Source organism: Mastigoproctus giganteus, chromosome 5 (assembly GCF_048544385.1).
Source record: "Mastigoproctus giganteus isolate SK-2022 chromosome 5, ASM4854438v1, whole genome shotgun sequence".
In the NCBI taxonomy this organism is placed as follows: Eukaryota; Metazoa; Arthropoda; class Arachnida; order Uropygi; family Thelyphonidae; genus Mastigoproctus; species Mastigoproctus giganteus.
Window position 1 is genome coordinate 165,876,191 of NC_143579.1, and position 27,058 is coordinate 165,903,248.

At 37.1% G+C, this 27,058-nt stretch overlaps 1 protein-coding gene across 1 annotated transcript in view; it reads right to left on the bottom strand.

The window, feature by feature from the left end:
- rdgB (retinal degeneration B) overlaps window positions 1–27,058 on the bottom strand; it is a 597,535-nt gene that overhangs the window by 392,679 nt on the left and 177,798 nt on the right. The window contains exon 8 of the mRNA XM_090373500.1: window positions 12,083–12,452. Coding sequence (XP_090229626.1) covers window positions 12,083–12,452 — 370 coding nt within the window. The remainder of the gene's footprint in view (window positions 1–12,082; window positions 12,453–27,058) is intronic.

Sequence of the window (27,058 nt, forward strand, 5' to 3'; positions counted from 1 at the left end):
ATCTCTGGTCACAGAGGGAGCCAAGGCTTTCTCATAATCAGCCTTCGCTTGCCTAACCTCCTTTGTGACTTGATTACAGAATAGCTTATATCTACCATAGGCTTCTTGTGTTGCTTGATTTAATGTAATCCATTAAAAGTATATATTCGAGTCTGTGACCTAATTTATCCTAATTTGTGAATTTCAATATTCACAATCATCCCAGAAATCCTTTGTACTAGGGTAGGGTGTATTTTAATTGTACATGTTGCATTTATTGTAGAATTTCAATTGTGCATAGTGTTTCACGGATTTGAGGATTTACCAAACTTTTGATATTAGCATATGTAATTTTAAAATTGGATGGCTAAACTACCCCAGGGGCTCATATCTGGTGAGTATGGGCTTGGCAAACCCAGGGTCCTGAGCTGGATATCATCATTCTTCTCTTTCTTGCTTTCTTGGTGATTCCCTTCTAGTTCTGACTCGCACTCTCTCAGGGTAATGCAAATTTTTTTTTTTTTTTTGGCTGGTGCATCATAAGCTTCAGGCTTCCTTGCACCATATGGCTAATAATAATAAAAGAGAATAGGACTTTTTATTTCATTATGGGTACAAAATAAAAATGGCATTGAATTGCTTTGTACTGTGGATATGCACTTAATGTTAGGATTTTTTAGTATAAAGCAACAGTTTGTGATACAGCAAAAAACAGTAGCAGCAGCTTTTAGCTTCATTTAATTGGTATGAAGAATAAAGGAAGAAACACTGAGACCTTGTATTTTCGGCAGAACTGTATGCATCTACGCTGTTCGGAGTGCATTTTTTTCATACAGCCGAACTTGTTTGGGTGGTGAAATGTATGACTTCAAATGTGTTTTAAGGTCTGTGTCCTGGGATCGGGAATGTTTTTAAAGCAGTATTTCCTAAATTAAAGCAGTCCTAAAACGATTTTCACTTAATGCATAGAAAGTTATTTCTTATTAGTGATGCAATGGTGCCATTCTTCCATCAAGAGGTTCTATCAGAAGCCAGATTCACCTACTACGTTTTGCAGCATAATGAAACAACTAACAGTGTTTGCAAAAAAAAAAAAAAAAACCTGTAGACTATAAGATAGTGAGTTAAAAACAAAGAAGTTGTAGTTTCATGTCATTTGGAGGGTAAATGGACTTGTTCCTCTAAACTACTTACAATTGCTTGTAATGATTCCAATATAAATAAAGTGTTTCAAGTGAAGAATTTAAATGTATTTGAGACAAGGCACTCGTTAATATTGGAGCATACAGTATGCATGTGATTTACAAGTGTGTTTTCCAAAACAACATACTGAATTAGGCTTGGCTTGAATCATAGACTTTTAAATGCTGCATCACATTTAATGACCTAAATCTGCAGTTACTCCATAGGGTCCAAATCTGTGATTAGCCTTCACATTGCAACCATTTCCAAGAAATTAAGAAGAAAATAGGATTATCACAACTTCTATTTAAAAAGCATGTCAGTAACTTAAGTATATCCCATCTAGGAAATAAAAGTTGATGAACAGCATAAGCTGGAAGAACATTTCATGCATGTTAAAGAAAATCAGTGAACTCAACTAAAACCTTTCCCTCCAGTTCTTTGATGTTCAAGTTTACTTCAGCATTTTTTGAAGAGGAAGCAGTGAATCACATTTTTAACTGTGATTGCCTGATTAATCTCTTGCAGGATCTCTTGATTAATCTCTTGTGTGTAAGTTTGCCTTCAGCCCAGTGGGTGGTTGATTGTTGGAACAGGTTTCGATGTGTTGTTGTGTAAGTGGATGGGTTGAATAAATTCAAGGAAGAACCTGATAAATCCTTGAAGGTACCAATGGGTGAACTGTGTAGTGTTTTTTTTTTTTTTTTTTTTTTTTTTTTTATACCATATAAGCTTGCTTTCTTGCATCATTTGCCATTACTAAATTACAGAATATGTATTTGGCTGCATTATCAAAACATAAGGGCAAGGTTTTGGGGCATGTGAATTGGGAAAGAAGATATCTCTGCTGTCATCACAAACACCTTTCATGCAAATCCCATATTATCACATGGCTGTACAATGGAATTTGGTTTATAGTCCATGCAAGGTATACATTATCCTTTAAAAAGGATCCACAAACACATTGGTTTCACGTTGAAATCATTTTAATACTTCAGTATCAAGGATTGGGGCTTGATACTGAAGTATAATTTTTATACTTCAGTATCAAGCCTCAATCCTTCCTTTGGCAATATGGCACACTCCCCACCCTGTTGGGTAGGCTCTTACTATTAACGAGCTAATGCAGTCATAATCAACAGTGATCAGTTCAGCTACCAATGTAGGGTTATTATAAGTAGTAGCAGCAGCATATGATGCAAGAAAGCAAGCATCAGCGAGAGAAAAAAAAAAAAAAAAAAAAAAACACCCTTCCCCACATCCCTGCCAATAATTTGTCTAGTTCTTCCTTGAATTTATTCAGACTGCTGACTTCCACAACAGATGGAAGTTTGTTCCAACAGTCAACCACTCGCTGGCTGAAGGCAATCTCCACACATCTGTTCTGCAACCATCCTTCCTCATTTTGAATTTATGCCTCCTCTTGTGTATAGTGTGAGAAAGAGGAAGAATACCATCAGCATTGAGTATGTTCAGTCCATTCAAAGTCTTTAACACTCCAATCAGATCACCATGCAGATGCCTAGTTTTCACATACAGCAGTTTTCAGAACTGAAGCCAATCTTGGTAAGACCACTCTTTTGTTCCCTTTACCAATCTGGTTGCCCTTCTCTGTACCTGTTCCAGTAGATTTACTTCCTTCCTAAAGTGAGGCTTCCAGACCTTTATGCAGTACTCAAGATGTGGCATAACAATGGGATAATCACCTCCTTTACACTGCCTTATATAATGGGATAATCACCTCCTTTACACTGTGCTGGTCTGGGATAATACCTCTTTATTCTTGTTTTGGTCTGGCACTTGCTGATGTTCCAGTTCATTCCACAGGTGTTCAGTGGATGCAAATCAGGACTCTACAATTGCCATTGCAACTTTTGCACATTCATGCCCATTCTTGAACAGTGCTAGTATCCTGTTGAAACCAACATATGTAACTGACATAATTAGGGAACGGCGAGTTCTTCAATACATCAGTGTTAATGGTTTCCAGATACCATGAACCTGCTGTGGCTCTTGAATACTCCTAAATTTTCAGCATTTTTGTTCATTTTAAAACAAATTTTTGGCAAAAAAAAAAAAAAAAAAAGCAACCCAAATAGTATCCTCTATGAAATAATTTTGGTATTCAGATAGGAACGCAGACAGTAGATCCCTGGCTGGGCCCCACATGCGTGGTAACCAGCCAATGGCAGTTACTGCTGTTGATCGGACTAAGTGGCCAGTCACTCAACACTACACAATGGTACACCTACACTACTACATTGATTGGCCTTTACCAGCACAGTATCTTCACAATTTACACTATGGTGTTGCCAGAGTTTGGTTGGGGCTGCAATACAAAATAAATATATAAAATAAAAGTGACAGCATGGGGGGATCGGATAAATTGGATTTTAGATAAACTGTAATACCACCAAATGGAGACCTGCTGTCAGCATGCTGTTGCTGCCTTGGGCCCACAAACTGTTAAGGCCAAGCATGATTGCTATCAAACAATAAGTCCTACCATGTGCTACATCATATTAGTATTTATTCACACAACAAGTATTAAGGTGATGCAGCAAGTGCAGCTGTTCTGAAAGTTTATGGCACCTACACAGGAAAATTTCAGAATAGAAGGGTCTGTTCTCAAAACCATTCAAAGTACATTTGTGATTTGCAAATAGAGATTTTGCATATATGGAAGGTATTTATCCTTGTGCTGCAATGTATATAATACTACACACTGCAGGACAAGGAACTTTTAATAATCTGTTATCAAATGAAATTTGTATGTTTTACTGCAATTTATTTTGATTCACAAGGATCCTCATGCTCCAACTGAAAAATAGAGTCCAAGTATTTGACCTTAAGACTGGGACTGACTTCAACTCAGAATCACAAACCATTATCCATAGTTCTACCTAGCTGAAAATATGTCTTTAAATTGTATAGCATCACCTGAAAAGATGAATCCAATAATATTTAAAAATCTGAGACAGGCAAGACAGCTTTTTAAAACTTACTGACTTCTTATTAGCTGGTTGTTGTTATTTGGTTTTTAGGAGTATTAGCAACTAAGGCCATATTGCTCCGGGGATATGCGGTGGTCATTTCCTGACCTTTCCGCATCCTCCGTATTTGGTGGTCATGGACTCGAACCCTGGTCTAATCAAGAAGCGTGTGCTACACACTGCTGCTCCTGCCCACCTGGCTACAGAGGCGCCTTATCAGCTGGTAAGGGATCTCTACTGCAGATCATGAAAACTCATGAAAAGAGACCACAAAGTTAATAAGAAGCCCATAAGCAGCTTAGTTGGTATGATTCAAATCAATGACTGCAGGAATTTCTAAAGTCCTCTTAAATCAAGGTTGTAGTTAGCAATCGCAAGTGGAGGAATAGGCATTCTTCCCTGTGAGTTATTCTGAGCTTTTCAATATGTATAGAATGCAAATTAGTCCATGAATACTGACCTCTACATTCAAATATATGATATAGACATGAGTAACAAGTATCAGTATCATCAAAATGATGAGGTCACACAATGTGCATATCGACCCATGAACAAACAAGTGCGTGCATGCATGCATGCACGCACGCACGCACACACACACACGAATGATAACTCAGATGCTATTAAAATAATAATTTCAGTTTGTCTTGGTAGTGTCTCAGATTTTTAAATTCATACGAGATTCTCTATTTCAAGAGATGCTCTACAATTTAAAAAGGCATCAGGCAGATGTCTTTTTTAAGTTGAATATAAAAAAAAAAAAGGTAAACTGCAGCCATTATCAACCCACTGCAGGATGGAAGCCTCCTCAACAATTCACATACTAGTGAAGTTGAATATAAGCTGCCTTAAAGTTGAATATTCAGCTTTGATCTACAATTTGATTTGAAAAAATCATCATGATTGAAATTAAATTCAATCAAATATAAAAATTTTATTTGGGTTCAATTACTCTATTAAAATATCCCTCTACAGTACTATACCATGTAGATCAACCAACCCAGTTCTAGGAGTTAAAAAGATATATATAACAGCTATTAGGTGTTTAAAATTTAAGTTTTATTTCCACATCCTGATTGGCTGCTCATTTATAAAAAATAAATTATTTGCAGTCTATCATGAAGTTTCCTAAAAGAAAACCATCTGGACTGATGCAAAGCCAATAAGCTTCAAACTAGCTATCTTGTGTTATCTCGAATTTTTTTTAATGTATTAGCAGATTCACTCATGCTAAATATCTTTTTAAATGTTATACAATTTAAAAAGAATATTAGCAACTTAAGCAAAACTTAAGACTTAAAGTCAAACACTCAAAAGCAGAAACATCAACACAATCAAAATCAGACACAGAAAAGCATTTTCTGTCTGATTTTGATTGTTAAAAATTTTATTTTAACTACTGCACTTAAAATCCTCTGAAATCCTATAATACTGTATACAGTAATACCCTGAAGTTACGCGATAGGCGGGTCCGACGAAAATCGCGTAAGTCGAATTCGCGTAAGTCGGGGTACAACTTTGCATATAAATACATATAAATTTTGCTTAATTGGGACCAAGGACTAACAAAAACACTAGTTTAGAAGAAAAATATTAATAAAATTGCAGTTCTTTATACATATTAATACAAAATATGTATTAAAAAAACAAATGACTTACGTTAAAAAGTTATTTCGATGTCGATGGCTTCATAAAATCTAACAAATTCGTCTGACGACACAGCGCGTTCTTTTTTTCACGCAGAATTTCTTCGTAGAAAGCTAATAATTTTTTTATTCCTTGCTTTGTAGCTATAACGCGTTCTTCGTTAGAGTCTATGTTTTCTAAAAATTTTAAGCCCTTTACAATTGAGCCCTTTTCAATTTTCAACCTGTCGAGTTTGCAATTGTCATGTGCTTTTCGCCGTTGCTTCATTTAGGCCTGTAGCACGTGCAATATCACATGGTCTTTCATTTCGCTCAAAGCGTTTCACAATTTCATATTTTTTCTCTATCGACAGAGGCGGCTGGCCATAAGCCTTACCGGGGAAACCCCGGTGGGCCAGTGTGATTTTGGCCATAAACCATAGTATGAGGCCACTATAAATTTTCCTGGGTAAGAATTTTTGACCCAGTCCGCCTCTGTTTATCGTTAATTGCTTTTCTTTTTCTCTCAGAATCTGCAGTCTTCACCAGGACGCTTCCTTTTCACACCTTTTAATTAAGTATTTTACTCATTTTTAGGGAATAAAGCACAATTACAAAACGAGGAGGCACGCTTGATACGCATAAACAAAGCTGTGCGCATGTAGCAACTGAATAAACAACACCATAAAGGCAGAGATACGCTATTAACACATTTCTAGGGGTTATACCATAAAACAATAAAAATCCAGTTGCGTTTCTGCTAGTGAAATCTGTTATAAACTGGTAGTAAACTCGATCTAATTGTATTTGCGATTATACCGATAGCTGGAATTGTGTTGGTTTTTACGTTATTATGGTGAAATGTGTTTCCCCTTCACTGATATAAAAAACATAAAAGGAGCAAAGTTGAATTTTGTTCATCTTTCGCTCTCATTCTCCACCGTCGCACCGTATATCGATAACATATGAAAAACGACCTTGAAGATAGTGGGCGGCAGCGTTGCCAAACGAAAAAAATCAAGAACCGCGTAACTCCGAGTTCGCGTAAGTCGGGGTATTACTGTATTATCTTTATCGACTAATATTCTTACTCTGACAGCCTTGTAAAAACACTCAGATGGTCATGGTATCCCATGGTGATGTCTGGAGACTTCTGGCATTCTCATAATTTTTATTTATATGTAAAATCCCAACTGTCGCTCCCCTCTCCTCCACCCATAACTTAAAACAATAGTTAGAGAAGCGAACATAAAGAGACAAAGAAACAGCTCAGATTTAAAAAAAAATTTTTTTGTTTTTAATAAAGAGTGACAGAGTTTATTCAATATCAGATTCCATAAGACTGGTAGCAAAAATATATCAACATTGGAGCAAAATGATATAAAGCTACTGAAAGTAGACAAGTTATCAAAGCGAAAGTACACACACGGAGTTGCTATGGTTGTTTTGTGGTAATCAACATTACCACAAAATATAGCTAATGATAATATTCTTGTAAAATGACATTGTTAACCCTTCTGGTCCTGTCAGAGTATAAACAATATATATATTTTTAAACACTACTGAGAAATAACGAAGTACAGGTGAGGATTAATATACTCTTATTACTATAATTACTATAGCACAAAATGATATTATTTTTAGTAATGACCTAAATCACAATAAGTAAAATATAACAGCAGGAGTTCAATTTTTTTTTTTTTTTTTTTGCAAAGGCTTAGCTTTTAAAAATAGACTAAGTATTTCTATTTTGCATGATCCTACCACTTTACTCCTGGGAGGAGTAATAGTTGAAGAAGTAGCCGATTAAGTTCAGAAAAATTACTATTATTGTCTGGATAAATTAAAAATTCTACTCAAAAGTTAAAGGGACTTGCTCACATTGTATAGACCTTCTGTGAATGATAAAGGAAGGATAAGACTTGATTATTGCATCAACCAAGAATTATAAAGCTATAAAAAGAAAACTTACAGGAGAACACATTTAATTAAGTTGTAATAATGATTTCAGGTAAAACAAAATTGTTGCCATACTCTGCCTTAATTCTGTATAAATACACCAAGACCTTACACAGAGGTAAGTCAGAATAAAGGAAAGCAAGCCTTGGTGATAGCACCAATTCAGAATTATAAAACTATAAATGTAAAGCATTTGGAAAATTAAATTTCCCTTTCGTAAGAATAAGCTCTTTCACACCGAATATGGGGAAAGCCACATTTTCTTAAAACTTTATGTCCGATGTGTTAAAATTCTTGTTTGGTGCAAAATTCAAGTATTGGAGTGTTCACATCTTGCTTCTACAGGGTGTCTCAAAAATACATGGCATAACTTCAGGAATGAGTTCCTCATATGTAGACAATAAAAATATTTTATATCAACATAGTTCCAGAAATGCTTGGTTCCCGAATTATTAACCAGAATGTCTTACTCCGCAGGTGATTTCCTTCATCATAAGGTACTTACAGCATCTAGTGGTTTTCCATTCCAACCATGTATTCAAATCAGGAGCAAGAGGATATGCACTTTATGTACAGTTTGGCAGACGGCAATGCTCTGGAGGCTTGTCGTTTTGTACCTAACGAACGAAGATGTCCAGACAGGAAAACTTTTGAAGGTATCCATCGCCGCCTTTGTGAAAAACATGGGACCTTTACACCTTGTGTTGCCGACAGAGGACGACCAAGATCTAAGACTCCTGAAGAAAAGGGGTGGACCAACTGCCTGGCCTCCACGCTCACTGATTTAAACCCACTAGATTTCTTCTTGTGGGGCCATTTAAAGTCATTGGTGTATTCGATTCCGGTAGCTGATGTGGAAACTCTCCGCAATCGAATTGTGGCAGGTTGTGAGACAATAGAAACATGCCAGGAATTTTGTATTGTCTTCGCGAGTCCATGAGCCGTCGATGTGAGGCCTGTATTCAGGCAGAAGGTGAACATTTTGAACAATTACTATAAGGTGATGTGAACAGTTAAGTGTCATAGATAGACCTTCAAAACTTGGAAAACAAACATTTCTGGAACTATGTTGATATAAAATATTTTTATTGTCTACATATGAGGAACTCATTCCTGAAGTTATGCCATGTATTTTTGAGACACCCTGTATATCCTTATTACCAAGTAATTTGGATTTGTGAAAACATTTAATTGCCAAAAGGCATTTTTTCAATAAAAAGACTGTTGTCATTAGATGTGCTGGGAAAATAGATACAAGTGCCGTAACAAACTAATATAGGATTTTCATAAATCTACAGGGTGTTCATTTTAAAAGTAAATCCAAAAATTATCAGGGGAAAATGAAGTTTATTATCAGTATAGTTAATAAATAATAGTTTATAAACAAAACTGGAAGTGTCTCCCCCCCACCACTGTTAGCAATACATAAAATGACTCTATTGGTCATGATGCAACCAACATGATGAGAAGTGGCACCTGTCTATATTTGCAATGCATGCTTAAGCTACTGAATGCTTCATGGATTCCCTTGAATTTATTCAACCCATCTACTTCCACAACAACAGATGGAAGACTGTTCCAACAATCAATCACCCGCTAGTTGAAGGAAAAACTTGTGCACATCTATCCTGCAACCATCCTTTCTTAATTGGATTTATACCCCCCTCATGCAAGTGGAAGAATACCATTAAAATTCAGCTTACTCAATCCATTCAAGGCTTTAAACATCTCAATCAGATCTCTTTGCAGGTGCCTGGTCTCAAGACACTGCAATCTGCAGAACTGAAGCCTTTCTAGGTAAGAGCACTCTTTCGTTCCCTTCATCAATCTGGTTGCTTTTCTCTGCACCAGTTCCAGCAAATCTACATCCTTCCTAAAGTGAAGCGTTCACACCTGTACACAGTACTCAAGATGCAGCCTAACTATGGCCTTATACAAAGGGATAATCACTCCCTGTCCCTGCTAGCAAAGTTTCTGTATCATTAACAAAACACCATGAGCTGTACTGGCAGCATGGCTGCACTGCTCAGAGAATTTCATGTCTGACTGCATAATTATCCCCAGGTCATTTTCATCCTCAACTACTATGAATGTAATACCCCAGTTGCTCTGGGGTTACTGCTACCCATGTGCAGTACCTTGCATTTGTCAAGGTTAAACTTCTACTGCCATTTCTCAACCCATCAACCAAATTTTCCTAGATCTTGTTGCAGTAGCTCACCCTGATGACTGTTGTTAACCACCATACCAACCTTTGAATCAACTGCTAACTTAGACATTAAGCCTGATATACCTTCTTCAATATCACTGATAAATATTGAAAACAACAATGGACCCAGCACTGAACTCTGGGGAACTCCACTAATAACATTGGCACCTCCGTAACCAGGTGGGCAGGAGCAGCAGTGCATAGCACACGCTTCGTGATTAGACCAGGGTTCGAGCCTGTGACCACCAAATACGGAGGATGCGGAAAGGTCAGGGAATGACCACCGCATATCCCCAGAGCAATATCGCCTTAGTTGCTAATGCTCATAAAAACCAAATAACAACAACTAATAACATTAGTCCACGAAGAGCAATGCCCATTGATAACCACACTGTCTTCTTCCACTTAACCATCCCTTTATCCAAGCAGCAACTTGCCCTTAATTCCACATTGCTCCAGTTTGTATAGTAGTCTTATGTGCAAAATTAAAAAAAAAAAAAAAAAAAACAATCCTGATATCCAAGTATATAATTTAAAAATTATTTTTTGCATCCAGTTTCTTGGTAACTCCATCATAGTAACCTATCAGATTGGTTAGACAAGACTGCCCCTTGAAAAATCCATGTGTGATTGCAGTATTGTTGCATGCTTGTCCCCTGAAACAGACATTAAGCTAACAGGTCTGCAATTACTCATGTTGCCTTTTGATTTCACTTTATGAATTGGGGATATATTTATACTTCTCCAGTCCCCTGAATCCAAGAATACTCTCATAATTACAGCTAAGGGTTTGCTTACCTCCATTGCTGCCTTCCTTAATATAACTGGATAGATGTCATCTGCCCCAGGTGCCTTTTTTTATGTCCATCCTCAACAATTTCTCCTCCAAATGATTTGATCCCAAAAACATTTCACATGTCAGTGACTGAATGCATGGTATGCCAGGTTGCCTCATCCTGCTGGAGGCAGATGGCTCTTCCATTTTTCTTTAACAATGCAATGAACTGCATTATGATTCCTTTAGTAAACACCAGAAGTGATAGTTTCTTTTAAAAAAAGTGGGCATGTAGGAGGTTGGGCATGAAACTCCACCAAAAAATGTGGATTTTTCAGCACTATATATTCTCCAATTTTGACTGTTGGCACAGCCACTAAGATGAATCCATGTTTCATCAGTGAAATAAATATTAACAAAAATTTCAACAACTTCATGGAAAAATAAACTTAAACCAATTAAGTACAGTTTTGGGTATTTTTTTACAATGAGCTAAACCAAATGATATACTCTTTTGAATACTAAGTTATCATAAAGATTTGTTTGGAGATTTCAAAGCTCTGTCTACTGGTATCTAAAGTGTCATGTATGACACACCTCCTTTCTTGTTCCTTATTTCCAACTGATGCATACTCAAGAAACTTCATTATTCTGAAAATTTTGGCTTGGCATAGAAAGTTAGTGTTACAGAATTTTAAACAGATTTTTGTTATTTCACTGTAGAACTTTATTTCCTAGTAAGATTACACTAAAACAACATGTTTCCCAATAGTATATGGTATGATGTTAATTAAGTAATGACGTGCAACTTCAAACATGGATTGTGACAAATGAACACCTGAAATGCAAAACTGTCACTTCCTCCAGTTACATAACATCCTCCACTAGTGCTCTAACACAATTACACCAATCATTACTTGGTAGCACTGTACTCGATACCAATAAAGTGGGTTTATTTACTATGAACATCTTATATTATATGTCGCCACACAGAAGAATTAAGGCGCCTCCATAGCCAGGTGGGCAGGAGTGGCAGTGCGTAGCACACGCTTCTTGATTAGACCGGAGTTCGAGTCCGTGACCACCAAATACGGAGGATGCAGAAAGGTCAGGGAATGACCACCGCATATCCCTGGAGCAATATGGCCTTAGTTGCTAATGCTTCTAAAAACCAAATAACAAACAGAAGAATTAAAATTGTAAAAAAATCTTAACACATGAGTTTTTGTTATAGCACTGGTAGAATATAAAGCAGAAGAAATTACACTTACTTGTAAAAAGTGGAGAAATTACCATAATTATACATTTTTTAAAAATAAATATGTTTTAATATGATTTTAAAAATTTTAATTTTACTTACTTGGACAGAACAGCTAAAGCTTCTGAACAGATGGAGGGACAGGCTACTAGACGAATAGTTACACAACCTAATATGGTGGGGTAGTGTTGTTTAATGACACTCTCAAAAGCACTACAGAAAGTAGTAATATCAGCCTTCTTTCCAGCAAGAGGTTCTGCACCTGAATCAAGGACACTGCCGGCATGGAAAACCAAAATAAATACAGTTGTAGTGCAGGGATGATGAGCAGGAGATGCAGTTGGAGTTGAAGGTAGGGATGTGTCAAGACTACCACGTCCAGCAATTGATACCATGTTTGGAGGTCGACCCTGCATAGCATGTTCACTCTGAACTTTCTTGATATATGTTGATGAAAATATGCTATCTGTTTCTGAGCATCCAGAAGAGAAAATAATGAAATAACTGTTGATGCTGTTCAATATTTAAATAGGCATTATAACAGTATATAATTAATATTACAAAATATTAATTTCAGACACTATAAAATTCAGACACAGAAATTGCAGCTTAAAAGACCAGAAGGCCATTACTCTTCAGTATTAGAATTACTGCCCTAAACTAGTGGGTGAAGTAAATTTCATAAAATTAGTTTCTGCATATGATACATTATAATATATCTTAATGATTTTATCCTAATATTTCATGGGTGTAAATTAATAACTAAATTACATTTTCATCAGAATGAACAATAACGCATTTAACATGGGTTAAATGGGCAAAGGGCATAATGGGGTCAATCGATATTAAGTTCTGTTCTCTCGACATTTTATTAGATAGCAGTTTTTAATTAATTTAGTTTAATGTAAATATCAATAATGGGGTTACAATGTGGTAGATAAGAAAATACAACTTATTTGCTTCCCTCCTCACATAGGTAACTATCCAGTCAATTATCCATTTATTCAAACTCTCAGCCTCAACAACCTGTTCAAGCAATCAATGACTTACTGGCTAAAAGAAAAAAACTTCCTACAATCTAGTCTACACCTCTTCGCCTGTAATTTAAATTTGTGCTCATGATTTCTGGAATTCTCTATATTGTGAAATTTTTTTTGCTAAATCTTACCATGCAAGTTGCCCATCTTTGGACCCTTTCAAGAAGCTCAATGTCTTTTTTTCAGATGACGTCTCCATATTTGAACACAGTATTCCAATGTGATCTTACAATTGCCTTATACAGTGGGACTATGATACCCCATATCTTTACAGGATACTATTCAATAAGTCATTGATAAAACACCATGGGCTATCCATCCTGGCTTCCTGTTAACCCTGCTCAGAAAACTTCGATCTGCCTGTATTACAACTCACAGTTCTCTTTCTTTTTCTAATATTTTTAATTCAGCCACACCACGTGTATAATTTATTCTGGGGTCACCATGCCCCAAGTGTAAGACCTTGCATTTTGCTGCATTAAAACATAGCTGCCACTTTTCTGACCATTCTTGGAGAGAGAAGTCATCCTGAAGGAGCACTGCTTGCTACAGATTATTACTCTACCATTCTTTACACTGTCTGCAAATTTTGACATCAAGCTTTCTATCGCATTATTAATGTCATTTATGAAAATCAAAAACAACAGTGTTCAAAACTGATCCCTGGGGGACCCCACCCCACACTAATCTGAAGAATATCCATTAATCACAATCCCCTGCCTTCTGTGCTGCAGCCACCCAGCAATCCATTTTAGAATTTTTCCAGCTTATATAATTCCCAACATGTTCCAGCTTATATAATAACCTCTCATGAGGGACTGAGTCAAATGCTTTGCTAAAATCCAAATAAACTATGTTGAAATTGTTCCCTACATCCAGCTCATGAGTAACTGTCAAAATAGTTCATTAAGTTAGTTAAACATGATTTTCCCTTAACAAAACCACATTGTGTGTTATTCAGAATGACATATCTAACTAAATGATCCTGGATTGAACTCTTAATTACTGTTTATAAGGCTTTCCCTACCACTGAAGTCAGATTAACCATTCTGTAGTTATCAACTTCACTCTTAGAATGGCATTTATGTATTAGTGATATGTTCGCACCTCTCCAATCCAAAGATGCCCTCATAATTAACTTCAATGGTTCAATACACTCCCTGGCAGCCTCCATCAAAATTACTGGGTATATATGCCATTAACTCCAGAAAACTTACTTGCTTTTAAGCTCAAAAGTTTTCCTAATAAAGAGTCATTTGTAATTTCAAATTCAATAATTTAATGACTTGGCCTCATGTGCACAGTCACTTCTCAATATGAAAGGTCTTTCTTCAGTAAAGACAGATGCAGAGTACTTGTTCAATTCATCCACATCAGCTGGGTTGTCTAAGACTTTCACACACTCAATGCATAAGGGCCTGATCTGATTTGCTATTTTCTTCCTTATATTCACATACATAAAAAATTCCTTGTCCCCATTCTTTGCCCCCTTAGTCAGTGCTTTCTTAAATTCAATTTACAAATCAACTTGTAGCTGTTGTAAGCTTCAGTACTATTCATCACTCTGTAACTGTCCCATGTTATCTTTTTCTGCTCTATTTGGCTGAGCAGCTCTCACAATTCATCCATTTCAGCATCCTCCTCCTCCTCCTGCAATATTTTCATAATTCAAGTGTATTTGCCCTCATTCTGCAATCTGCCCAATTAATATTTGCCATATAGCACCTTAAACTGTCAAAGTCCCCTCATCTGAAATTAAAACTTATGTTTTTACTTTTAACTACTACGTCTTCATCATCCTGATGACTGTGTTATCACTACTCACCAACGGTTCTTGTATTCTCACCTCTAGTGTTATTTCTGACATGCTGGTACAAATAATAAGAAGACATTAGCATTAGTAGTAGAGGCATATGATGCAAGAAAGCAAGCTTATACAGAATCAGACAAAAAAAAAAAAAAAAAAAAAAAACCCTTCCCATTTCACCTATCCATTCACTCCAAAATTTTGCCCACTTTTCTTGAATCTATTTAAGCTAGTTTGTTCCAGCAATCAACTACCCGCTGACTAAAGGCAAATTTCCACACATTTATTCAAAAACTGTCTTTCCTCAATTTCAGTTTATGCCCCCTCAATTTTGTAATCTGAGCAATCAGTATTGAGCCTGCTCAATCCATTCAAGGTCCTATACACATCAATAAGATCGCCTCGTAGGTGCCTAGTCTCCAGAAACCACAATTTGCAGAACTTAAGCCATTCTAGCAACTCTACATCCTTTCTAAAAGGAGTTTTGCAGACCTGTACGCAGTGCTCAAGGTGTGGCCTGACCAAGACTCTCGACATATTCTTCACAATCTTCTGGTCTATAAATTAGTCCCACTCTTATTATGTCTTAGCTTCTGACTAACTCACACCACAGATTCTATGCTGGCAGACGTAACTCCAGACTCAGCAAAAGCTCTTTCTGCGCTCAGGCTCCTTTTGATAAGAAACATGACACCACCACCTTTCCATCTTCCCTAAATACATTATACATACCATAGCAGAACTCTTCCTCACTAATTTCCAGGTGGCACCACATTTCTGTTAGCTCTATTATATCAGCATTAGTTGTCCTAACCAAGAGTTCAAATTCAGCCATTTTATTGACAACCCTCCTGACATTACTGTAGACACAGTTGAGACTAATTAATCTTCAATAGTTTACTACTCTGATACATCTCTCGAATTTATTTATATTCGTATCCCAAGCTATATCTTTCATCTCATTTGACACACTGCTACCCTCAAACTATTTTATCAACAGCGGCTGCTGTGGCAACAAACAAGAATTCATGATGTGAGTGCAAGCATTACTTTGACCCATATCAGATAAACTCAGATCTATAGTACCCTTCTCCCCCCCCCCATTCCTTAAGGTATCCTCAATGATACTGGCCAAAATGCTTGCACTACCTTTGTTCAAATGATGAATACGAATTCTACAAAACAGACTGCTTCTACCTACAAGTGCAGGCCAAGCTGATACAATGAACAGAAGGGTGAAGTGGAAGTGGGTTGTGTGTGTTTTTTTTTTTTTTTTTGGCTGATGCTGCATAAGCTTGCTTTCTTGCATCAAATGCTTCTACTAATGCTAATGCTCCAATTTGTTCAACTGACTTTGATGTGGAATAGTGTCAAAAGATTTTCTTAAATCTAACAGTAAGTATATGTCAAATATACTAATCTAATAAGAATTATAATCTAAGTATATGTCAAAATTATTCTTTGCATCCACTTCCTTTTGTAGTGCACCATAGTATCCAATCAAACTGTCAGAGAAGATTGCTCCCTAACAAATCAATGCTGAGACTGCAGTATGACTGTATTTATGTCCAGATCTTTTTTTACCTAGTGACTTCATAATTTCCCCTGGAAGAAGTCAAACTAACGTGTCTAAAATTACTCACGTCACCCTATGATTCTCTTTTGTGTAACCTTTGGAGATACATTCACGCATATCAAGTCCAAAGGGCCCTCCTATAAATCCAAAGATGCTCTCATAATTATGGAAAGGTTTGCATACCTCTTTTGCTGCCTCTCTTGATATAATTAGATAGACCCATCCACTAGATGCCTTTTTTTTACATTTACTTTGATAATTTTTCTTATATTTTCCTCTCATCACTGTCGTCATTCCAAGACTAAGCCCTGTCACCACAGAGATCTTTTTTCTCCACTCATCCCAAATTTGGGCTTTTTGTTTTGCTTCACTGTAGTTCGTTCTTGAGAGTTGGAGCACATCATCAAGTGGTGAGATCCTTGGTCATCCTTTGCTTCTTTTCTCTTCAAGCTGTCCTGGTATGTTTACTATCCAATCATTGTATCTCCATAGATGTCTTAGGAACTGCATTTTTTTTTTATTTATTATGATTTTCTTGTTCCTCAGCTACTCTGAGGGCCTCTCCGTTCTCCTTTTTGTCTCTCCAGTTGATTTTAATCAAGGTTCTACAGCAAAACATTTCAAATGCTTAAATTCTCCACCAGTCTGTTGCTGTTATTGCCTATGTTTCACAACCATATAGCAGTATACTCCATATATAAGTTTTCACAAATCTCTCCCTCCTTTCTTTGTTTATCTTGATTGCAGTAAATGATTTCTTTTTCCTAAGTGCTACTTTTGCTATTGCAATTCTTTTTATTTCTGAATGCCTTTTCCATCCTCTTATACATTGCTTCCAAGATATACAAATGAACTTTCTTGTTTAATTTTCGTGTTATCTATTTATACCTTGTCTGTATTTTTTGATTTTGATTTCTGGTAATCATTACTTTTGTCGTTTTTGTGTTAATTTTGAACTTGTAATCTAAGAAAACTTCTTCCATTACTTCTATTATGTTTTTCAGATCTTCATTTTCTGCTAGTGTGGCTATATCATCTGCAAAACACATGAATTGCACCAGTACTCTTCCTGTGTTTATTCCTTTAGTTATACACTTCACTTTCTCTGCAGCATCTTCCATGTATAAGTCACACCAATCACACCTCTGTCTATCTTCTTTTCTTATCTTGGCTATTGATTCATTATTTTGAAATTCAATTTTTGTTGTTTGATTTTCATATAATCTTTTGATGGCTCATCAAACTCCAATCAAACTGGGCCTTCTTCATGACTCTGAAAAGCTTCTCCCAGAGAACACTGTCAAATGCTTTTACTAGATCAATAAAAACTATCTGTGTGGCTTTGTTTATGATTATTCTTTTATCTACTGTTGTGCATAGCGATAAAATGGCTTCTCATGTGGATTCCTTGTCTATTTCGAAAACCAAACTGGTCTTCACTTCAAAACTTTTCTATTTTTGATTTAATTCTGTCAGAATCACAAAATTATAACCCTTTAACTCTATTAGAATTTGATATACTTCATGTCCATCCCTAGAAAGTTCCTCATGTGTGAATGTTGATGTAAAATAACTATTGTTTGTAGTAGTAGTGGCATGTGATGCAAGAAAGCAAGTGTATGAGCTTATGCAGCATCAGCCAAAAAAAAAAAACACGCACCATTCTCTCCAAATGCCTGTCCAGTTCCTCAAATTTATTTAACCTATCAACTTCCAGCAATTAACCACCCGCTGGCTAAAGGCAAATTCCCACACATCTATTCTACATCTGTCTTTTCTTAATTTGAATTTATGCCCCCTTAGGTTCGTAATCTGAACAAGTGGAAGGATCCCATCAGAATTCAGCGTGCTCAACCCATTCAAGGCCTTATACACCTCAATCAGATCACTGCGCAGTTGCCTAGTCTCCAGCCACTGCAAGTTGCAGTGGCTTAAGCCTCTCTTGGTAAGAGGATTCCTTCATTCCCCTCACCAATCTTGTTGCCCTTCTCTGTACACTGTAGATTTGCTCAAGCAAATCTACATCCTTCCTAAAAATGAGGCCTCCTCACCTGTACGCAGTACACAAGGCATGGCCTGACCATTGCCTTATACAGAGGGACTTTTATGATGTGGATGTCAGCAACCTGAGCAGAATCAACAGGTAGAACATTGTCATGTAGACCAATGGGATTCATTCCCTTCCTTCTAGTGTTTACATAAGTAAAGAAGTCTTTTCTGCTTTTATTTAGCAAGATTTCTTGTAACCTTGCCTAACCTCCTTTGTGACTTGGTTGCAGACTAGCTTATATATCAACTGTAGGCTTCTGCATCACCTAATAGTTTATATGCTGGTTGGTTGGTTGGTTTTGATTTTATTGGCACATTAGCTACTAAGGCTATAATGTGCCAAGCGTTTATATGCATCCCATGTATTTTTCTTCTTTACCACAAGTCTCATCAGTTCATGTTGCATCCTCTGAACAGTATCCCTTAGTTGTAAGATTAACAGATATTATTCAAGTGTGTCACATATCTGAGAAACCTTACTAGAACTCCAATGGAATTCTCCTCTTGCAAAACATTTTAGTATAAGAGAAGAAATAAATATCTTAGGAAAAACAGAAGAAACTCAAGACAAAGAAAGAAAACAGTTGGTAATTTAAATAGCAAAAGCAGTAAATAATATTTTACATCTATTCAGAGAAGTTAGGAAAATGGTCTTGGAGATCTGTCACAGACATTCTCTCAGGTATGACAAACTAAAGCCTTCCTTGCTATTGGGAGTCTAAAACTCTGATGGAAATAATATTCAGCTGACATTGTAAGTCAAGTGTGTTGAATTTTATTAATGTCTAGTCACATCTTGTGATGACTAAATCCTCACACCACCACCACCATGATAGTGAGACGAGACTGTTAGTAACCCTGAATATATACCCTGCAGCATGCAAGTTCTTGAAAATACCAGGGATGATTTAGATGCACCTAGTACACACCAGGTGTTAACCAATGTAAGAGGCAAGGTGTGTTGTCCATACCATACAGAGGAATAGATTTTTTTTGGCTAAGGTAAAGAAAGCCAACACGAGAACCACGGCAAACTTACCGGACAAACTCATTTCCCACTACTGCAGTTGCTTCCTGTATTCTCATTCTTGGTAAACAGATGGTGCATGTTATCAGTAGTGGCAGTAGAAGTCAATAACAATGTATTGATTAGTTTTTTCTCATTATTAAAAGCAGATTATGGGAGTTCACGAGTGGGCTGAAATTTACTTACTGATACACCCTTCAAGCTGCCTCAGCCTTAGGTTGTTTATCCCCCCCCTTCCCGCTGTTTTAAAATAGGAAAATGACTTCTGCTGCCACTACCAATAACATACACTATCTGAATAAGATGTTTTCCTATTTTAAAACAGCGGGAATGGGGGGATAAATACACTAAGGCTGAGGCAGTCTGGAGGGTGTACCTGTAAATTTCAGCTGTGAAGGCATTACACTCACGAACTCCAATAATCTGCTATTAATAATGAGAAAAAACTAATCAACACATTGTTATTGACTTCTACTGGCAAGCAATAACATGCACCACCTGTTTACCAAGAATGTAGGGAGAAATTGCGGTAGTGGTAAACTAGTTTGTCCATAAGTTTCCTGAAGTTTGTAATGGTTCTTGTGTTGGCTTTCTTTACTTTGTGCTTGTTTGCCTTTTTTTTTTTTTTTTTTTATGCTATATAAGCTTGCTTTCTTGCATTATATTACTACTTAAAAAAAAAGTAAAGTGCAGCCATTATCAACCCACTGCAGGATGGAAGCCTCCTCAACAATTCATGCTGAGGGAAGTGGACCATAATCTGCCACGCTGGTCCAGTGCGGGTTGGCAGATCGACCGTATTCAGAGTCAGAAGCTTGAACCTAGGTCTACTCAAAGACCGTGTGCTACTGCACTCCCGTTCCTGACCACTCAGCTACGGAGGCCTCATATTACAACTTACTATTACTATTACAACTACCTCACCCTCTGTGCCATGTCATCAGGCAATATGGGTGGAAGATGATTCATTGACTACTGATAATAAAGTTGTAACCACTATGTTATTTTATTTAAAAATAAAATACAGGCATTAAAATAATTGTAAAAGAAATAAAATTATTACAAGCAAAAAAGATATTAAAAAGTAAATAAAATTAACTAAAATAAAAAAATATGCAGGATAAGAAATAAAAGTGATAAGAATATAATTAACAGAATATAAAATAAGATAAAATAAACATACAAGGAGGTTTCGAAGTGTAGTGACCTGTTCTTCAACTTAGATTGTAGCAACGCTAACAACCTTCCTTACACCCCAGAAGCTAGATGGATATACATTATGTGCATGAAGCCTGGCGCACGAAAGAAAAGAAAGAGGGAAGGAGAAAGGAAAAAGCAGGCTAACATAATTTAACATTCAGACTTTGAATGCAGTAACCACTCGCTCAATTATTTATCTGCAATCTCTCGTCACTATGTAAAATAACATCCTCCATAACAGGATGTATGTGGGTCCCAGAATTATGATTAATAATGGGACCCACAACAGCTATATGGAGGGCCTCAAACTATGAGAGTTGACATGCATTATGAGCCACATCCAATATTTCATTGTTCATCTGGGAGATTAAGATTACAGTGCTGCTCAATCCAATAATGATCTGCAAGAGCAGAGTTGCTAACATCATCGACCAGTGATCTGGTGACTAGTGCAATACTAGTGCCACTTTGCTTATTAGAGGCTTGAAATGGAGCATGCTACATTAAGTATCCAGAAAAAAGCTCAAGTAACCTCAATTTTTTCATCACGTAGTATGATTGATATCTTTTAAGATATCAATCATACTACGTGAATTTTGAATTTGCCATGATGGGTATCATGGCAAATTCAATTTTTTTGCACTACAACAGTTTGGCCCTAAAATGGTGTATGCAGGACAGATACCTAATAGCCTATAGGACCTCATCATCAGCCATTTTCAATCCACTCCAGCAACTTTCCAGTTCCTTCTGTTTTGTGCAATGGCCATCCATTTACTGCCCACGAATTCGTGAATTTCATCTGTCCATCTCCGGCATCGTCTTCCAGGTTTTCTTCTAGCTCTTCTTGGGTACCATTCTGTTATTTTCTTAGTCCATCTGTCATCATGTCTTCAAGCTATGTGTCCTGCCCAAGACCATTTTAGTTCTTTAGTTTTGATAAGATTATCCTTTACATCAGTTTTTGCCTAATTCATGTGTTTCTCTATTTATCTAACAGTCTGATTCCCAATATAATTTGTTCCTTCTTCGTTGTGTTGTTCTCAGCTCCTCTTCCATTCTTTTGGTGAGTGCCTAAGTTTCACTTCCATAAGTAATGATGCGGAGTATACATTGGTTCATTATTTTACGTTTCAGACAAATTGGGATATTGCTCTTCAGTATGTGACTATATTTCCTGAATGCTATCCATCTAAAATTTATTCTTCTCTTGACTTCCAGCCATTTATCATTATCACAGCCACCAACGACTTGTCCCAGATAAGTATATGACTCCACCTTATCAATTACTGCTCCTTCAATCATTATATCCCTGTCTGTGGCATACTTGTTCATCATTACTTTTGTTTTAGCCATATTCATCTTTAGTCTAAAATCCTTACTGACTCTGCATAACTGACTAAGATTTTCCTCTAATTCTTTGGGATCGTGGCATATGACTACAATGTCATCTGCAAATCGTAAATGGTTTAGATACTCTCCATTCACATTGACTCCTTTCTGCGACCAGTCTAATCATCTGAAAGCTTCCTGAAGGGCAGCGGTAAACAACTTCGGAGATATTGTGTCTCGTTGTCGAACTCTTTCTCAATTTTAAATTTCCTACTGTCTTTGTCTAGTATAATAAAAAAGGTAGCATTCTCATATATTTTCTTCAAAATCATAATATATGGGATATATATTATGATTTTGAAGAAATGTCATTCACTATGTCTTGTCTTTGCAGTACCCAAAACGATGCCTTATGGAGTCAAATGCTTGTTCAGAATCCACAAATGCCAGGCATAATGGTGTTTTATATTCATTTGCTTTCTTCATTAGCTGTGATATTACATGAATGTGATCCATAGTTGAGAATCCTGTCCTAAAACCAGCTTGCTCTTTCGGTTGATTCTCATCAAGTATTTTCTAATCTGTTAGTAATGACCCTTGTGAACAACTTGTAAATGTGAGATAACAAGAAAATTGGTCTATAATTTCCAATTTAACTCCTTTCTTGTGCAGCAAAACTATGATTGCATTATTCCACTCCTTAGGTGTCGTCTTTTCTAATGCATTTTGTGTAGAGTCTTGCCAGTTTTTGTGTCATGTCTCTTCCTCCCAATTTTAAAAACTCTACAGTAATTTCATCTTCCCCCAGGACTTTCTGATCCTTCATTTTCTTCAATGCATGTTCTACCTCATTGGGAAGGATATCAGGTAGGTTGGGAAGGATATCAGGTATCCACCTTCCCCACTGCTGGCATCATTCCCTCGCTCCTTGTATAATTCTCTATGGTAGTCTTCTGCTATTTGAATTATGCCTTCTCTGCTATTTATAAGTACACTATCGGTATTCTTCAGTTTCAGTATCGTTTCTCTTTCTACATTATTGCTCATGGCTGCTGATTTAAGTCCTTTGTTTTCCCTTAATGCTTGTTCTACTTTTCTTGTGTTAAATCTTCTTATGTCCTCTCTTGAGTCTCTTCAAATGGCTTAGAATAACTCAGTATACTCAATTTTCTCCTTGCTATTGTTTATCTTGCTCTTCATTTGTCATCTTTGGTTCATCATGACAGTGTTTCTTGACTAATTTTTTCTTCTTTGAATTTTTTTCTTCTAGGTTTCTTCGGCATTATCACTTTCAGAAAGTTGTAATATTCCTCGTCAATATCTTGGTCCTGAGCAGTTTGCAGAAGCTCAAACTTGTTCTTAAGTTCCAGTACTTACTGCTTTTTTTCCTCTTCTGTTATCTCAAAGACCTTCGCATTATTTACTCAAGTCAGTTTTTCCTTTCTTTTCTTGCATCTTACATTTCTTACATGTAAGATGCACATTCTACCAAATGTGCATCTTACCATTCTGTGATCACTTCCAACATTCACTTTGTTCAGGACAGTAACATCATTTACGATATATCTTCTGTTAGTGAGGATGAAGTCGCTTTCACTAATTGTTAATCCATTTGGGTTCTTCCATAGCCACCCTTTCCTTGAAAAAAGGGCTTATTACTGACAATCCTCAAGATTCTACAAATTCCACAAGTCTTTCGCCTCTTTCATTTGTTTCACCAATTCCAAAATTACCTATAGTTCCCCTTTATGCACTGTTTTGTCTCTTTCCAACTTTAGCATTGAAGTCCCCCATAATGATAGTGTATTGGGTTTTCTGCTCATCTATGGATCAGCCCCCCATCCCCCCCCCCAAAAAAAAACTGTATAAAATAAAAGCAATTCAAGTTTAGCTCAGCAAGAAAACATGGTCTCAAATAATTAAAGATGTGGAATTAAAAATAACTATCTGTACATTTTACCCATTTTTTTGTCCTTGAGGTTTTCCCAGACAAGCTGTATTTGCTACCTGGGAGTCTGAAATGCTGATGAAACTGATATTCGGGTGACACAAGTCAAGTGGACCCAATTTCGGCGAAGTCCGGACAGTCCGTGACAGCCAAATCCTCTGCTTGCACCTTCACGATGGTGGGACTGTTAGTAACCCTGGATACAACCCCCATGCACGCTGTGGGTGACCACACCACATGGAGGAATGCCACCCACTGTGTTACCAGGCAATACTAGGTGGTAGATGACTCATCAATCGGTGCAATACCATCACTTTGCTTATTGGAGGCTTGAAGTGGTGGAACCCATGTTTAGTCTGCAGAGCTAAGTTCCAGTGAACCCTTCCCCATCTCTTCCATCATACAGAATGACTGATGACTTTTGAGGTTAGGATGAACATCATGGTGAGATCCAATCTTCCTTACATTTCGAGGGTAACAGCTCTAAAATGGTATTCGCAGGCCAGCCGCTAGTTAGTACCCCAGACCGACCCTATTGGAAACTCTTTAAGAGGCTTCCGGATCAGTTAGTGTATAACCTTGCTACCTCTACTCTGCCAGATGGTGATGGGAGAGAGAGTCCGAGTAGTGTGTATGCTGGAAGCATTGTCGAGGCCACATTATGTCAAGAATCTGGGTATATTCTTACCATGTGTATGCCATATCCAAAAATTTCATTAGTTCATACAGCATGTCCACCCCTCCACCTTTTCTTACTATTGAATACACCATGAATTGTCAAACTAATAAAGTAAGCTTATCTGCGAAAAGATCTAAACCTCCCAATCACTTGCTAGTTCATTTCACAAATATGTGGTCTCAATTCTAATCTCAACAATGTCCATTTCCACTTGCAGTCTGCCAAACCCTATATACTTTTTCTGACAGAATCTCAGTTATCAGTTGATTCAATTACTGCTCATATCAGTTGCCCAAATTATTCGCTGTATGATTTCTTTTGCCTCAAAGGTGGTACTTGTGCATATGTCTGTTACGATATTCCCTGTCAGAGACTTGATAATTTGGAATCTCCTCGTTTCGATTTTCTCTGGCTTAAAATCTCTCTCCCTCATTGTGTCAAAATCATCTGTTGTCTTTACTGTTCTCCCAACTCCACTAATCACTTGGAGCCCTTTGACTTCCTCTCTTTGCAACTTGACTTTCTCCACTCCAACTTTCCTAACAATGAAGTGATTTTAATGTTCACAACTACAGCTGGCTTCTGTTTTCTAGTCACACACTGATTCATTTTCTACCTACACCAAAGTTTGCAACAATTGTAAAGCAGTTATTAATCAGTCCAAACTAGATTTTGAACAGGCTAAGAGTAGAAAACTTGCTTCTTGCCCTAATGGTAGCCAAGCATTCTGGTCTCTTGCCAAAGCTATTGGCCACAACTTTTGCCATTCTCTGCTCCCACCTCTCTCAAAACCAGATGGTTCTGTTTTCACTTCAGCCAAGGATAAAGCTGACCTGCTAGCATCCTATTTTCCTTCCAACTCCTGTATCAATGCCCTTGGTAAAACACCTCCCACCATGCTCCATTTAATGCCTCCTGTGGTCTTCCGTCAAAAGGATGTCAGTAGGATTTTGACGAATCTTGATGCTAAGAAAGCTCCAGGTCCTGATGGTTTTTCTCCACTTGTTCTCGAAACCTGTGCTCCTGAACTTACTCCTGTTCGTTGTCACCTTTTTTCACTTTCTTATTCTAAAGGTGTTTTTCCTTCTGCTTCAAAATTTGCTCATATCTAGCCACTTCCTAAAAAGGTGACAAATCCCTCCCATCCAATTATCGTCCCATTGCAATTACTTCTCTTTCTAAAGTAATGGAGAAATCAATTAACCGCCAACTCTTACACTACCTGGAAACCTTCCGTCTGATCAATGATGGCCAGTATGGATTCCGTCAGTGTCGATCCACTGGTGATATTTTGGCTTATGTTTCCCATTTATGGACAAATTCAATGGAAAAGTTCGAATAGTCAAACGATTTATTGTCATTGCTGGTACATAAGATTGCAAAACTAAATAATACAGAAAAAAATGGGAAACACGAGCAGTTGCTCTTGATATCTCAAAGGCTTTCGATCATGTTTTGCATAAAGGTCTCCTAAACAAGCTTCAATATTATGGTTTGCCAACTGTTTTTTGTAATTGGTTATCCAGTTTCCTCTCTGATTGCTCACTGAGGGTGATGGTAGATGGCTCTCTGTCTTCTAACTTCTCCACTAATGCTGGTGTTCTCCCAAGGTTCAGTTCTTTCCCCCACTCTTTTCTTCTTGTATATTAATGACCTTCTTCCATTGACTAGAAATCCTATCCATAGTTTTGCCAATGATAGCACATTGCATTCCACTTTCCATTTTGAGAAACCTTTCCCTGCTCAATCAACTTAAACTTCAAATATCCACTACCAATTCCTTAAATACCGATCTCCAGGTAATTCTCCAGTGGGACAAAGACAACTTAGTTGAATTCAATCCTTCTAAAACTCAATCTTGTATTATATCTCGCAAAAAGAATTCTTCTGCTCCTCTGCTTATCTTTGGGTGACACTAATTCCCAGGCAAAATGATATATCGCTTTTGGGGATTACCCTGACTTCTAATCTCTTGGAACTAGCACATTAAAAATATTGCTTCCTCTGCATCTAAAAAACTTTGTTTTTTCTTTCGCTCTTGGCATTACTTTTCTTCCAAAGAGCTGTTCACTCTGTACAAGTTGCAAATCCACGCTACCATGGAATATTGTTCCCACACCTGAGAGAGGTTTTGCCCCCAAAACCTCTCTCAGGTGCTATATTCCATTCAGAAGAGGGCAGTTAAGTGAATTAATGACTCCTCTCTAACAGAGTCTCTCGACTCCTGTCTCATAAATGTACTGTTTCTGCTACATGCCTTTTCTACAGATACATCCATGGGCACTGTTCTGAATTGGCTTCTATAATTCCCGCTCTCTCTCTTTCAAAACAGTCTGAACACGTGCCACCACCACAGCCAACATCCATTTACTGTCCAACTTAAAACTCACAGAACCAACTTTTCATCTTCCTCGTTTATTCAT